Below are 15,059 nucleotides of genomic sequence, written 5' to 3'. Positions count from 1 at the left end.
CTTATACACATCTAGATGTGTATAAGAGACAGGTGCTAGCTATGCAAATATCCATTGATTTCGCTCAACTCTGCGGCTTACGGTCATTCATTCGCACTAAAACCGCTCAACATACACACACACACATACAGCCATAAACACCTGCTAAGATATTTCTCACTTTTTGTTATACAACTTTGCTCTATCATTGTGTTTTGGCTGCGGTTTAAGTTGCTAATTTTCCAAAACCTCGATATTAGTACGAATTTGTTTGGCAAATTGTGAAGGCAGCCGCAACAGTGAAATAGTGGAAATCGTGGCGGAAGTAGAATTCTTCGATAGAATAATTTACGTTCTTTAATTTGAAATATAATTATGTTAAAACTTGCAATATTGCTTCTATTATTCGGCACCACAGCGCTCCTGTGGCAACATGCTGAAGCGAAGCCATTTCTTTTCTTGCCCCCGAATTTCTTCGTTTTGACGACGAGAGGTATGTATGGCTGTAAATATATATTTATAAGCATTTGAAGGCGAAAGTTTTAACAGGAATGAATGAAAGTGGTATTCACAAACCGGTGGTAAATTTTTGAAAGTGACAAGTAGTGAAGAAATATTGTTAACAAATTAAAACAAATTAATAATTATATGGTTTATATGGGTAGTCGAAAAAGTCTTTTCGTATTTTGTCAATAGATTTTAAGTTTCATCTTATCAAAAAAAAATAATAATTAAATTCCGGTAAGTTAAAAAAAAGTTACAGCTGTTCAAAAATGAGTGAAAATAATGAAGAAATGCTGTATATTTTGAAATTTTTGTATTAAAAAGGGAAGAATGCCACGCAATACACCAATGAAATGTATGAATTTTACGGAGACGATTTCCGTTCTGCAAATTTAGATGTGAAAGATGCACCGCGCTCTGGTCGACCTATCATTGAAAAAGTTGATGAAATTACGGAAAAGATTGACCGTCACATAAGCAGCAATGTTATTGCTAAGGAACTTAAAATTCATTATTAAACGATTTTGAACCTTTAAAAAAATCCTGGCTGCTAAAGGAAGTTCAATGTTTGGGCACCATATGGATTGTCTGTGAAAAATTTAATGGACCGAATTAACATCCGCGATTCTTTGCTGAAATGAAATGAAATCGAACCATTTCTGAAGCGAATGGTAACAGGAGACGAAAAGCGGAACAAATCATGGTCCTAGCGTGATGAAGCCCAACAAATAGTCGCAAAGACAGGATTGAAACCTCGAAAGGTTATGCTAAGTGTTTGGTGGGATTGGAAAGGAATTGATCACTATGAGCTGCTCCAGCTTGGTCGAACGATTGATTCCATGTTTTACTGTGAACAACTGATGAGATTGAAGTACGAAGATTGAGAACGGCCAGAACTGTTCAACAGAAAGTGCTTCGTCTTCCAACGTTGTTGAGAATACAACGATAAGCCTTTTCAAGGCTTTGGTGATTTGATACCCAAGCTTTTCAGCAGTCGCTTTTAGATGTAATTTATTTTTTTGATCCCTCTATTTAATTAGTAGTAGTTACGTAGTTTAGACACTGGGCTAAGTTAGTCGAGTTATGTGCACATGTCACTAATTATCATTAATCTTCGAATCAGTCGATTGAGTTACGCATAAAATCTCTTGATAATATACAAATTTGGAGGCCAACATCGTGACCTTCTTATAAGATTACCACATTCATGCAGATTTTTCTATGTTGTGTTTTTTACTGACGCTTGCAACTTTGTAAAGCTGATTGCAAAGGAAGGCAGTATGGGGAAAAAAGTATGAGCTTGATTTGCGCTAGATGCATTTGGGCAGTCGTAAGTTCTTTGTACCACGAAGTAAGTCGATCGGATGAGTTTTCGATCTCATCGAGCCTCACTTTTTTGTAGTTGAAGGGATTTTTCTGGTCGGTTCTATCGGTGTCTACTTGGTAAACTTAAATATCTTATGGAATACCACTTGAGGAAGCTATTTGGAGGAAGACGGTAGAATAATTTTGAAACTTCCTTCTTGACATGCCAAAAATAGGAAAAAAGTATATAAGACGATTTTTGATGGGTTCAAGATACCTAAGCATGGATTTTTTTAAAAACTTTTTAATAACAAATATACACTCGAACCTGTTAGACAAACTAACGGCTGCCCTTTTATTGAATATGTGTGTAGGGACGCTATGATCTCTTTAGAAAAATTCTGAGTAGTTCTATAAATAGTCAAGTTCTCAGATATATGAATTAATGAATTTAAAACTCTTAAACAGACTTATTCTTTTCTTCCAGCACCATCCACTGACAGTACTTCATCTTTAAGCTCAACAGCATACTCCTCTTCATCAACATCTTCGGCATTCGGTGGTATTTTCCAATTGCCGATGAATATTATAAGCCACAAGTTGAATTTTATAAATAGTTTGCTATCGAGTTTTAACGGTGGCGCTGGTGCGGGTGGCAATATTGGTGGCGGTGGTAAACTGGCTGCGAGTGGAAAGTTTGGCGGCAGTTTTGGAGTTGGTTTTAAATTCAACGCAGGTACTACAACGCTTAGACCAAGAACAACCACCGAAGAAGCAAATATAGTTTTTTCGCCACAGTCTACAACAAATAGTCCAAAAGCTACAACTGGCAAAACCATTGATAATAGCCGCGACTCAACAAGCACAACAACTACAGAAAACTCATTAGCTAGTTCAACAACAGAAAACTTGTTCGTTAGTTCAACAATAGAAGCTTTGAGTAGCTCCACAACAAAACCAAATGCAGAAGATTTAAACAGTTCAATGACAGAAAATAGCACCTCCTCATCAAAATCGATTGTAGATATTACGGCGGGTGTTACCAGCAATGGGCCTACATTAGTTGCAGAACAACCTGTGTTCACCGAAACAACAGAAAAGATTACAAGTAATTTCGTCAAAAGCACAGAGTCGCTTGTGAGCAGCACTGTTAAATCGACGATAACATCAACAACAGAAAAATATTCTACCGACATTGACTCCACCTCAGAGACAGTTTTCAGCTCCACAATCGGTACTGTCATCGAAGATAAGCCAACAGTAGTTGCACAAACCCCAGCGATTGTCACGGCAACCGAAAAAGTTGCCGAACCTGTCACCTTTACCACTGAGCGCATTGAAAATAACGGAAGCACTGACGCTTATGTTGACCCCACAGATAAGCCGGAAGCGGAAGTAACAGCGGCATCCGTATATAGTGGGGATAAAGACAACGAAACCGGTGGTTATAACTATGAAAAGCATGAAGTGAGCAATGGCGTGAGTGCGAATGGTTATGGCTATCAGCAGCCACGTCCGGACTTGGATAATGAAATTTTCCCCAGTAAACCAAGTAACATGTATTTACCCGTTCTATAAGTAAGTTGATACAGGAAGTGGTAATAAGTTAGTACCGACTGTAGACCTATAATATAATGCAGTCACGTCTCGGGATCATTCCTGTTTGTCGTAGTATTAAGTGTTAAACGACCGCAAAAATTTATGTATATATACATTAATAATATTTTAAAGCTCTTATGCAAGTTTTGCCAATACAAATGAAAAATAAGAATGAAACTAAAAGAATTCGTTTGTTTTTTATTTCATAAGACGTCACTGTGACCTCGAGCACTTGAAAGATTCAACAGGCTTTTATAGATAGTAAAGAATAGTCAATTCATGAATTAATATTCAGCTTAAGCGCATCATATAGTAATTTATTTAGCTTTTGGTGAAACTTGAGTTTTCCTATTTATTAACTAATTTCGTTTATGTGTTCTATTTTAAATTATTATTAGCAAATTTCAGGTTCCAGGCGGTTTCAGGTGGTTTCAGCTTTTTGTGTTATTTTTATTGTTTTATTTAATGCTCTTTCTTATACTATATTATTTTTGTAGAGCGTGCACAGCTTAACAAGTAAAAAGTTCACTTTGTCAAAGGGGTATTATTGGTCCGTTGTTATTTATTTTTGGCATCACGATATGTTATTACAATAATGTTAAGTCTCTAAGGCTCTCATATTTTGTATTCGTCATGAATGTAATTATTTAAAAGAAACCGGACCGATAAGTTAATTTCATTATTAAAAACAAAAAAATCGCCGAAATCGGTGGGTTTTCGGAGGGTCAGACGGAGATGTTTCCTTAAGGGGGGAGCTTGACTTAGAAGCTTCAAAAAATCCTTTTTTTTTTGCTTAAATATCTTTAAAAATAATCTAAGAATATGTCCCCACAGTTTTAGATGTGAATTTGAAACATTTTCGAGGCTAGAAGGAAAATAGTGACCGAGCGTATGTGACCGATTGGGAAGAAAGCGAAAACTTTGACGCGCGATTTCTCGGTTTTTCATTTTTACGTTTTTTCTAAATTGGCGGGCAAAATAGAAAAAACACTAAACGTTGAATTGAATTAAGGCAAAATTTATTATCTATGGCATTATTGGCATTTAATTATCTTCTATTTAAACCAAAAAAAACTAAGAAAAGTCAGGTGTATGTGTTATAAACAATACAAAGTAAAATTTTTTTGGTCAAAAACCACCTTTTTTCAATTTTTAAAAAATTTCTAAAATTTCATTTCTTTTAGAATTTTTTTATTTTATCTAGAAGATAAATTATTAAAAAATATGAATCTCTTTAAATATTTTGTTTTCGATAGAAATTGCGACCTGCATCTTGCCCGCCGTCCGCCAAATGCACATGCGAGATGCATCGGGCAATTGTTTCCCAAATTCAGAATATATAATATAAGATTTCGTATCCAAAAAATTTGTGAATGATGTTTAAATATACGAGTATACCAATAAACTCTAGAAATTTCGCTTTAATAAATTATTTCTTTCCCTAAAAAAAATTCTCAAAAAAATCGATTTTTTATAATTATATCACGCTGGCACTCTAACTGTTGTTTTTGAAATAGTGAAGACAATGCAATGCTAGTAGGAAAGAATGGAATACACAACAGCCTAAAAGTATGCAGATATTTATTTCTACACACATTATTCCTGTAGAATGTGGATGATAATTAAATTGCTAACAAAAGCTTTTGAAAGCTTCACATTAAATCAACATAAACCAACAACAATAGACTTTTGTGCAATAGGCAACAACAAAGTACCGGAGCCTGCCGCAATGGATTTCAACCGACGCTCCTTTTACTTGCTTTTGCTGTCATTTGTAAGTAATATATAATACAATAATTCTCTTAAAAAACTTACCTTGCCGTGAGTTATGAATAAATTGGTCTCTGAAAAGATTAACAAACCCATTTATGGAGTTAACCTCTCGCGCATAATTTTTATCGCGCCGACACGAACGCGCTTTATTGTATTCCCAAAAAATCGAGTGAAAAATGCCACAACTACTTCAGTTTCACTTAATTACAACACTAACACTAGCACTAACACTTAAATTTGCAGCAAATTTGAAACTTTTACTAATATACTTCAGGATTTTCACAATATTCACGGATTTTAACAGACGCGCTGCGGAAATAGTTTCGGAACTGCTTGGAACTGAAAAATGGCGCCGGAAAGTTTCCAATACGCAGAGCTGTATTTATTGTCATATTGTTTGACGTACATATTCTATTCACAATGAAGTGCTAAAACTATAATTTTTATAAATATTAAATTGTAAAAATTTGAGTTTACAAATATTTTATATATTTATATATGTACAATAAATGAAGAACATTAATACCAAATAGGCGAAAGTGGGGTTTAACACGGACATTTTCGAAAATAGTTACATATTTAGGTAGTGATTTATTGCTGTAGGTACCAGTGTTGCCAACAATTTTATTGTGTTACTTAATAACAGATCTTAAGACAAGTATCTACAAACAAGTTTATAATGGTAAAGCCCTTAAAGCATTTAAGAGTCCAGAAAAACACACTGGAGGCAGAAAATATCTACTATGACGTACGTGACGTATGTACTTCCTTTGACCCACTAATTAATAAAGAGTGGGTAATAATGTTACTATAACATATTGCTAGTCTTACCTAGCAAGCATGTTAAAGTTTAAATTACTAACTAGTTAGTAACCGAAAAGCTATCGGTTAAGTAACCGTTTAATTAACCAACAGCGCTACCAGAAATTTTGAATTCTAACCGAAACTTTTGTATACGTGTAATCCTTCCTACGCCAAGTTTTTGTGAGCATGTGTAAATTTCCGTGGTAATTCGTTCAACGTATTTTAGTTTCGGTACTTCCTGGGTAATACGAACCTAGTCGAATTTTCAATATACATATAATATACATTATCCTAATAAATACTATGCTTTGGTGCCACCTAGCGGAGACTGTTTTAGGATTGTCCCGCTTTCACTGCACGGTCAGACACATATTACAAAAACTGTTATTTTGATCCTGGTGTCGCTTGGTAAGGTAATTTTTCAAAATAAGACCATAGATCATTTTATTTAAAAATATAAATAAATTTAAACGAAACTTGATACATTTTGAGAGGAATTAAACTCTAGCGCCACCTATTTTTTATATTTCAGCTCTCACTGAAGTCTGCAAAATAACGCACTCCTTATGGTGAATGATAAAATTTCCAGTTTCCCATGGGAAGTGCAATACTGTGCTTTGCTATGATCCGCCGCCATTAAGTCAGTTCCGTAGAAAATTCCGTGCGCGTAGGTTGAAATTTCATTACTGCCGGGGAATAGTGAAAAATATAAAAGTTTTTGTTTCAAAATCGAAAGTAAAGTAAACGCGAGAATGTAGTTAAGTGAAATAAGTGGTAGGGCAGAATTTTCTTATAGATTTATTAGAAAAGTGTTCAATTATAGATTTTAGGAAGATTTAGGTTAGGAAAGTGTGTAAGTTTAGCCAGTGGTCGCTGTGCCTTTGAAAAAAGAAAAGGCTATAAAGTTCTTTGTGGAAAATAAAGAAAAAGCAAACGACAACATTGGATGTGTACCGATTTCTAATATAATATAAGGTAAGTGTTTCCTCTTGAATTTTTATATGAGACTCCTTTCAGGTGTCTATCCATAAATCTGTAAGCTGCGTACGCAACGCTGCTGCTCCTTATTGTTTTCCTTTGGTGAGCTTTTTCGCTGTTAGCGAATTGAAAAAGAGCTTTTGTAGATCTTATTATACTTTCCACATTTTACAATCCACATCATTCTTGGAGTGGTGATTGAGAATGATTTATTTTGACAGTTTGAGAGCCAATACAATGAATAGTATTTATTAGTGCTGTTATTCCTTAGTATCCAAATAAAATATGATACCAATTGTTTTTTAAGGGTACATTCTAGTATAAAAAGCCTGAATTTCGAGCAGTCTGTGATAATTGATGCAAAGGTAAATGATTTGTTTACTATCAATGTAGATATAATAATTTTTATTTTTATTTCTACAGCACACGAGAAAAAATCGTAAGTGGTCGCTACTCAAAAATGAAAGGTAAGTTGTTTCACGACGTTTCTAAAAATATTAATCAGTTTTTGTTCATTGATATGTCAGAGAGATATTTAAAGCATATTCATTTTAATGTTCAAGTATATCGGAAGAGTAGATTAGAACTAGAGATACCTAGAGAAAAACCTATTACAGGGGTTAGGCGGGTTTCAGCGGTTCAAAAAGGGTATTATTTAAAAATTCAGCATATCAAAGTTATATATTTAAACAATGTTTTGTGAAATCGTATTTTAAAGTTCCGAAAACTCAGTCGTTGTAAACTCATGTGCCATGGCATTCAATATTGTGTTGGACAACATTACTCAATATCGGTTCATTTTATATCAGAAATATTTAGGTATTAGATGAATAAATTTCGTTATTGAATAAAGAAGAATTTTTGAAAGACTTTCAACCAAAAAAAAAAAAATTTTTTGTAAATTTTTCAATATTAGTTAGATCGAAAAATTTCGTTGCAATCAAAAGACAAACGTCCTTCGTTTAATAACTAAAATTTTCGACATGTATAGAATCGAAAAATTTCGTTTTTTTTCTTTACAAAAACAAATAACCTTTGTTCAATAACTAGTTTAGTTATTTCAAAGATGGGTACATATTTTTTTCGAAGCCGCTTAAAAACATTTCGAGAAACCGTGGACTGATGGCCGGACTATCGAAGGCTTCATCCCTTAGAAATTTACAAAAATATTTTAAACATATTGTTCGATTTAATAACTTTCAAACACGCCTAACCTCTTAAAGTTTTAAGCTCACATAGACTAAACCGACCGCGTTGCCATAACTAAAACCGCCATAGCTCTAAAAATAATTTGAAGTTTCAAAAATCCGTTTAGGAGTTATATTTGTATATATAAGTTAAAATATATTTTCGAATTTTTAAATTTCTAGACTAGAATACACCTTTAAATAATATGTATTTTCAAATTGCCTACAGCTACTGAGCTTTAGCTTCGTAAATAAAAGTTTTTTTTGTTAAAAGCAAAAATAATTCCTACAAATATTTAGGAGTATGATGTTGCCATATGTATAAATAGATATATTTATTAAACTATTATTGAAAATTTGATTTTTCAAAACTTTCTGCGATCAATCAGCAGATAATGAGAAAATAAAACCAATTTTTTTTATATAAATTGCATGCTATGGGCAGGAAAAATATGTTGGCTTTTTAATTTTATCAAATATTTAATATGTTATAAAAATAACGGGAATTGTTGGTTGTTATTGCCGCCTTGAAAATAGTCTCCACTTTTCGAAACACTTCTCAAATTGGATTTTTGCAGCCATTTTCATCTATCTTGTAAACCGATGGTACTTTACGGTTCGCTCTCTATTTTTGGAAATAGCAAAAAGTCACACGTTGTCATTTATGGCGAATATGCAGGCTGTGTTATTGTTCCGTTGCTGTTTTTAGCCAATAAAACACGAACATATTAATTAATTTCTTCTAATAAACAGACAAAATTCAAATTTTATCACAGTTCAGGACAACAAAAAAAATTTTTTTATTTTAATTGCCTTTATTTTCTGAACACACTTCATAGCTTGGCTATAGCTTTTCCGAACATTACATTGTTCAGCGTTCTTCTTTCTGTGACTGCAATCGGAACCTGATACATTTCTAGATTTCAACTTTGAGAACAGCCATACCACAAGGGGACAGAAAGCCTGAAGGGCGAATAATGAACTTGGATTTTCATTGAAGAGCATTTCTTTTGCGTTCTCTACTCCATAACCTTCAAGCGATTTTTTGGTGTTATTTTACACTAACGTTTTATATGCAATGTTTGGAGACTCCAAAAATGTGCATATCTTACATATATTATTATTATTATTTTGTACAATATTATAAGTCACATCAGCTTAATGGAACAGCATGGCCTAAACAACACAGTCTAGCTTTATAAATATGTTTTCCTTGTGCATAGTTTCACAGACGTTAACGCGACGCTGTTTTCGAAAAAAAATTTAGTGATTTTGGAAGCATTCGTACTTTCACTTTTCTTAGGCCCAAATGTTCTATTAAAATGGTTTTCACTCATCGTCGTAAATCGTCGATTCTCCAGCACCAATTCCTTAATATTAATGACGTGTTGATCATCAGTTGTTTTGATGGCCATCCTGAACGAGGTGCGTTGCCAACGCGTTCTCGAACCCCTTTTGAATAATTGGTACCACTCAAACACACTTACGCGAAACAAATATTTATCATCGAATCCTGTTTCAACTTTCTGAATGTTTCGCTACGAGAAATTTGTTTCCGAACACAAAGTTTTACGAAACTTCTTTTTTGAATAATTTCACTCATCGTAAAAATCGCCTAATGTACTTTATGTACTTCAGAAAGACAGGCGTATATGACACTAAAGATTATTTGGTTGTAACATTTGGCACTGATATCACTCACAGTCATACTAATCTAGAAAAAAAAATTCGGCGAATGGGTTTTCGCACGAAATTTAGATTAAAAAGTCTTACTATTTTATGCTCACGGTAGTATCTATCATATTTTTCATTCTTAGGCTTTACTCTGCAAGCATTTAAGCTGATGAACCATTAAATGCAGCAATTAAAGTGTTTCCCAGCACAAAACTAATTATATAAGTACTCGTGCAACTAATTTAACCCAAGTTGTTTTCCAAGATTAAGGTCAAATGCATTCATCCCATACTATGTATATATAGCCAAGCCTACATAAATACATAAATACACACATATATATTTGTATATATTATTGTATATACACATATTTACATGTGTGTTTATATTAAGCATAGCATCCCTCCAATCTTGTCTTAATTACTTAAGTTTTTTAAGCAAATTAGCATCAAAACTTCCGGCTAACAGTTTAGGCATACCGAAAATCACATAAGCATTGGTGTGTATTACGTAACTGTTATTTTATTTTTATTAAACAATTAGCAGCTATTTCGATTTATGTTTGAAGTACGAGAATCAAAACTCACAAATTGCCATTAAAGTGGAATATTTTTTTTTTTCTATTTTCTCGTCATTGGATTATGCCAGTTTAAAATCGCTGTGAAACATCTACCAATATGTTAGCCCTATACTAAACATTACGCTTATGATTATTTCGGCTTTTTTTAAAACCTACGCCACGCTAGAATTAGTTTAAATGGACATTAGTCATTAATAGAATTGTATGGACGAGTTGCATGAGGTGAGGTTTCAATGACTCAAATGTTTGTGTTCGTTATAAGGTAGATTCCCACAAACATTACTGCAATGATTCTGCAGACGTGATTCTATTGGAATCACAAAGTTTCAGGGAAGTCGAACACACTAATTGACATAGGGAGTTCAAACCTCACGCGAACATAAAATCGGCTATATTTTGAGCTGAAGGAACAAAAACGAATTTGTTCCATCGAAAATAGTGTCTTTCAAAATAGTCTCCATTACGATCTCTTTGAGTGATCGACAAATTCTCTRAAAAAAAAAAAACGTTCTACAAACAAATGTTCGTGTAATATTAAATGTTTAGTGTACCCACTAAGGCCTATGGTTGTCTGAATCTCACGATAAGTTACATGACGATTTTGCAATATTAGTTTTTCGCACAGCATCAATAGCTTCCGGCACAACAACTGATTTTGGATGACCTTCACGAAATTCGTTTTCTGGAGTGATCTACGACCTCGATTGAAAATACCATATGATCGATAAACATTGGGTTTTAGATGAAGATTCATCGACAAAAGGCGAATTAAGTTCAGCAATACACTGTTGCTGAATTAATCTACGGCGAAAGTAGGCCAAGATGAATATTTTGAGTTACTGTAAACACAAACATTAAACAAGAGGTAGATGGACGACTTGGAAGAGGCAAGATTTTGATGGCTTCACGACTTTTACTGTTTGCTTTGATTACTTGTGTTGATGCTAATGTAGACTCTTCTGCAATATTTTCAACATTGGATTCAAGCTGTGATTCAATTATTATCTCGTGCCATGCAATTCATCGGCATTATCAAACAGAAAGGGCATAGTGCGAACTAACCCACAGTTAACTAGATGTTAGATGAGCGGGTTTGAGGTGTTAACTGAAGTGGCAATGAAGTTTTAGGAGGTTTTATGAATAAGGTTAGGGTTTCACGACATCAACTTATACCAAACACGTATTAACTGTCTACATTGTGTATGACATATATTAGATGTAGTTAGATGACTTTGTGGCTTTTATGAGTTTATTTATAGTACTATGTACTTGTATATTGTATATCTTCCATTTATGTATATAATATGGTCGCATGTCCGAAGTCGGCAGATTCTGCTTCTCTAGAGGCTGTTCCGCTTCCAGCAAACCTTTATACTGGTAGTTTCGCCGAGAATTTGTGATTTGTGAATTTGGTTCCAGCTTTTTATTTTGTTCGAAAATCCCGTCGACTGTGAGTGTCTTGCAGCAGCTCCAGCGGTGAGCAGACTTTCCAATATAGCATCCAGTACTTCCTGGTTGTTGACTACCAGAATTTTCGCGTCATCGATGAAGATATGTATTCATCCAGTCAGTGTTTCTCCGTGCAGTTTATAAACAGGGGGAGAGTCGATTTAGTGGGAAAGTATTGGTGGAGCGGTAGAGATGAAGCAAGAAAGTTTGGAGAAATAGTTTTTAGTTGATTTTAAGTCTGAGCAAGACTGACTTCGATGAAAGAGTGACTTCGACTACAATAGATCCATACAGATAATGATCGAGTACCAGTCAAAATTTAGATGTTTGACAAAATGGCGACTTCCAAAAATAAAGTAATTTTTTTTGTGAAAAATTTACGCTTCAGACTGGCTTGGAAAAGGGAAATTATCTTATGCTTTCGATTCTTTACATGTATCTAAGAAGCTCGTGTAAAATTTCAAGTCAATCGGTTCCCTTACGAGAAATTTTTCGCAACGACTCCGTAAACACCATTTTTTGGACTGTTTCGAATTTTTTAATTGTGTAAAAATTCAAATTTGGAGATATGGATAGTTCCAGATATAGACAAGTCTGTGGAGGACTGTAAAAACTTCATGTAGTCGACCTGAAAAGTCGTGGGTATTATTTAAAGTTTCAATTCCGACTGAATTAGTTCGCTTGCTGAGTTTGTAAAATACCTATATTTTCGAAAATATTTTGAATTAAAAAAAAAACGCTTGTAGACAAATATTTGAACAGTTAAACTTTGAATTAAGAAAAAATCTATTTTTTAGACTAGAAAACCACCATATTTCTCAGATTCCTTATTACAGGATACGTTACCAACGTTGTTATTGTTGTTGTGGTTCCAGCGGCAGAATTGTGTCGAGTTGACAGTCCTTGGCCGGTTAAAAATCCGGGTCCATTACCTAAACCCGACTGTCGTGGGAACCAATATAAATTTAACGTCTATGACGAAGCTACTTTTCCTTTTCATTCACGTTTCATAAATAATAACTTCATTATTGTAATTATTCAGCATCGCTTGAGCACATATTTATTATTAAAAAAATATTTCATTTGAATTATCAGAATATTGTTGTTTCGATTATTACAAAAGACATAACTTTGTATGCATAAACAGAATTTTAATGCATTTAAATAGTTTTGTTTACAGAAACAGAATTAAGTATTTTAATGCTTCAAATAATTATTTTATCAAGCCCAACATGCGATGCTTGCATACACACACATACATATTGACGGAATTGCAATTAAAGGACAAAGTAGTCGACGCAACAATATTTGATTAGCCATTGGTTGACACTGCATTAAATTCAATTGTATAATAATAATGTATTCATATATATGTATGTATGTATAGTATATAAGTTAAAAAATCAGCCTTTAACTGCGTAACATTCATTAAGTTTCTCAAGGACAAGACAAGTATAAATGGGCAGCTAAATATTTAAACAGTGTAATACTATAAAATCATGTGGCAACACGGTTCGAATCAAATACAGCATAGTAAGTGTAATTATATGATAATTATGTAATTAAGGAGAACATTTCGTTTTTAGAATTTTTTTTTTTAATTCATACACATAACATTTTTTGTTTTTGTAATTAAAGTAACTGCAAAAGAACATTAAAAAAATAATAATGATAAAAAAACGTATACAAAAAAATTAATAATAATAAAATAAGCCAACGCGAAATGCATTTCTATGCTTACAAAATGCGCATGAAGATGCCGCAGCTAGTAAATTCGCCATGAAATCAATTTGAAAAAAGCCGAAATTTCGATATAAATATACAAATATTAGAGTGGTTAGCCGAAACGAACGCACTGTGCGAGTGTAAAACGAAATTAATATGAGTTTTGAATGTGTCATTGGAAAACAAACTTCAGAGGTCGTCTTTAACAACAGTTGTTAGTGCGTGTTGTTGGCGTGGAATGGTGCCAGGAGGTTGGCGAGCGTTTGACGCGCAAAGAACCGCTTCGCTGTTGTTGGCAGTGGACGCTGTTGATTGATGCTTGTTGTTGTTGCTGTTGTATGCTGTTGTGATTGTGTTGGAAATGCTGATCTTCCCGTTAACTTGGCTGTGAGCGGTGTGCTGGTTACACTTTTCGATAGGGACTGACGTTGTGCGAACGGCGTTAGTGGAAATTCCTTGCGGGTCGGTGTACGCGTTGACGTAAACGAGTGCGACTTCTTTACAATGGATAGCGATGGAAAACTGTAAAGTGCATAGAGTACGCTATTGTTATATGTATATGTAAATAGTTTGTGAGGTTATATAGCACATAGAACACACACAAATACATACCACAGCACAAAGACGACAACACAAGTAAAACCAAAAATTTCAAACATTTAACCAACTCTCATCTTGCATGTTTTTTTGTTTTGTTTTTGTACAAAACTGGGATTAACAAACTTCTTTCACACATACATACATCTGCTCTCATTTCCTGGTATATTAACGCCAATTTATATATTATCTTATACCGTTATAATATATATTTTTCATATACGAATATCACTTACGCATCCATTTCCTCTTTCGGAAAGCGTAGCATAGCCGTTTTCCACGAGTGAATATTGGCATATTTTGTGGTATCGATATCGATATGCATGATGGCATTCAGTACGTCAACATCACGTTTCGTCGGTTCATTTCTAAAACAAAAAAAAAAAATTTTTTTTGTAAAACGTTAGTGAAATTATTACATTCGGTGATAAATCGAAACTTTTTTTGATATAAAATGGTGCAACAATTTATAATAATGATTATAGTAATATTTCCATATAATAAAGTTCATAGCAAACAATGAGACAGTACATTCCCACGACAGTCGGCTCTACGTAACCGGAACGGTCCCAGTGGTTTATCCAGCCAAGGACTGTCAACTCGGCATAATTCTGCCGCCACAACAATAACAAGACAGTTAGGTAAATACTAGAAGAAGTAAACAACAAGGAAAAGAAAGTTTGGTTATAACCGAACAGTTTGCAAGGTTTAAAGCCAGGGAAGTGCTTTCAGTTACATAATCCTTGTTAGTTATATGGGGTCTAGTGTGAGTTTTCACCCGACTTTATTTCTCTTAAGCCCAAAGATGCACCGTTATAAGAAATACACGCTCTTTCAATGTTTTTAGGTTATTCACATATTGGCCGATATATCGGGTGATTTTTTAAGAGCTTGATAACTTTTTT

The 15,059-nt window shown here is 33.9% G+C and overlaps 2 protein-coding genes across 2 annotated transcripts in view; one reads left to right on the top strand and one right to left on the bottom strand.

Annotated features, from left to right (window-relative positions):
* The first annotated feature begins 266 nt into the window (after window positions 1-266).
* Window positions 267-3,532, top strand: LOC108967792 (probable serine/threonine-protein kinase dyrk2). Its single transcript, XM_018931450.1, has 2 exons — window positions 267-472; window positions 2,276-3,532. Exons 1-2 carry the CDS (start codon window positions 355-357, stop codon window positions 3,364-3,366), a joined length of 1,209 nt encoding a protein of 402 aa, XP_018786995.1. The 5' UTR covers window positions 267-354; the 3' UTR covers window positions 3,367-3,532.
* A 9,947-nt stretch (window positions 3,533-13,479) lies between these two features.
* The window catches only part of LOC108975561, an 8,744-nt gene continuing 7,164 nt past the window's right edge, over window positions 13,480-15,059 (bottom strand). The window contains exons 10-11 of the mRNA XM_018944161.1: window positions 14,391-14,522; window positions 13,480-14,079 (exon numbers count right to left, since the gene is read on the bottom strand). Coding sequence (XP_018799706.1) covers window positions 13,773-14,079; window positions 14,391-14,522 — 439 coding nt within the window. The 3' untranslated portion in view covers window positions 13,480-13,772. The remainder of the gene's footprint in view (window positions 14,080-14,390; window positions 14,523-15,059) is intronic.

The sequence above is a fragment of the Bactrocera latifrons genome, unplaced genomic scaffold (assembly GCF_001853355.1).
Source record: "Bactrocera latifrons isolate USDA-ARS-PBARC rearing strain unplaced genomic scaffold, ASM185335v1 scaffold_0, whole genome shotgun sequence".
Classification (NCBI taxonomy): Eukaryota; Metazoa; Arthropoda; class Insecta; order Diptera; family Tephritidae; genus Bactrocera; species Bactrocera latifrons.
Note: the sequence above shows the minus strand (reverse complement) of the source record. Positions and strands in the feature narration are given on the sequence as shown.

Bases quoted from the DNA above. Each gene is read 5' to 3' on its own strand.
- LOC108967792 (XM_018931450.1), top strand. From the start codon at position 355: ATGTTAAAACTTGCAATATTGCTTCTATTATTCGGCACCACAGCGCTC. The intron at 473-2,275 runs GTATGTATGGCT...CTTTTCTTCCAG, and splicing joins CTTCGTTTTGACGACGAGAG to CACCATCCACTGACAGTACT.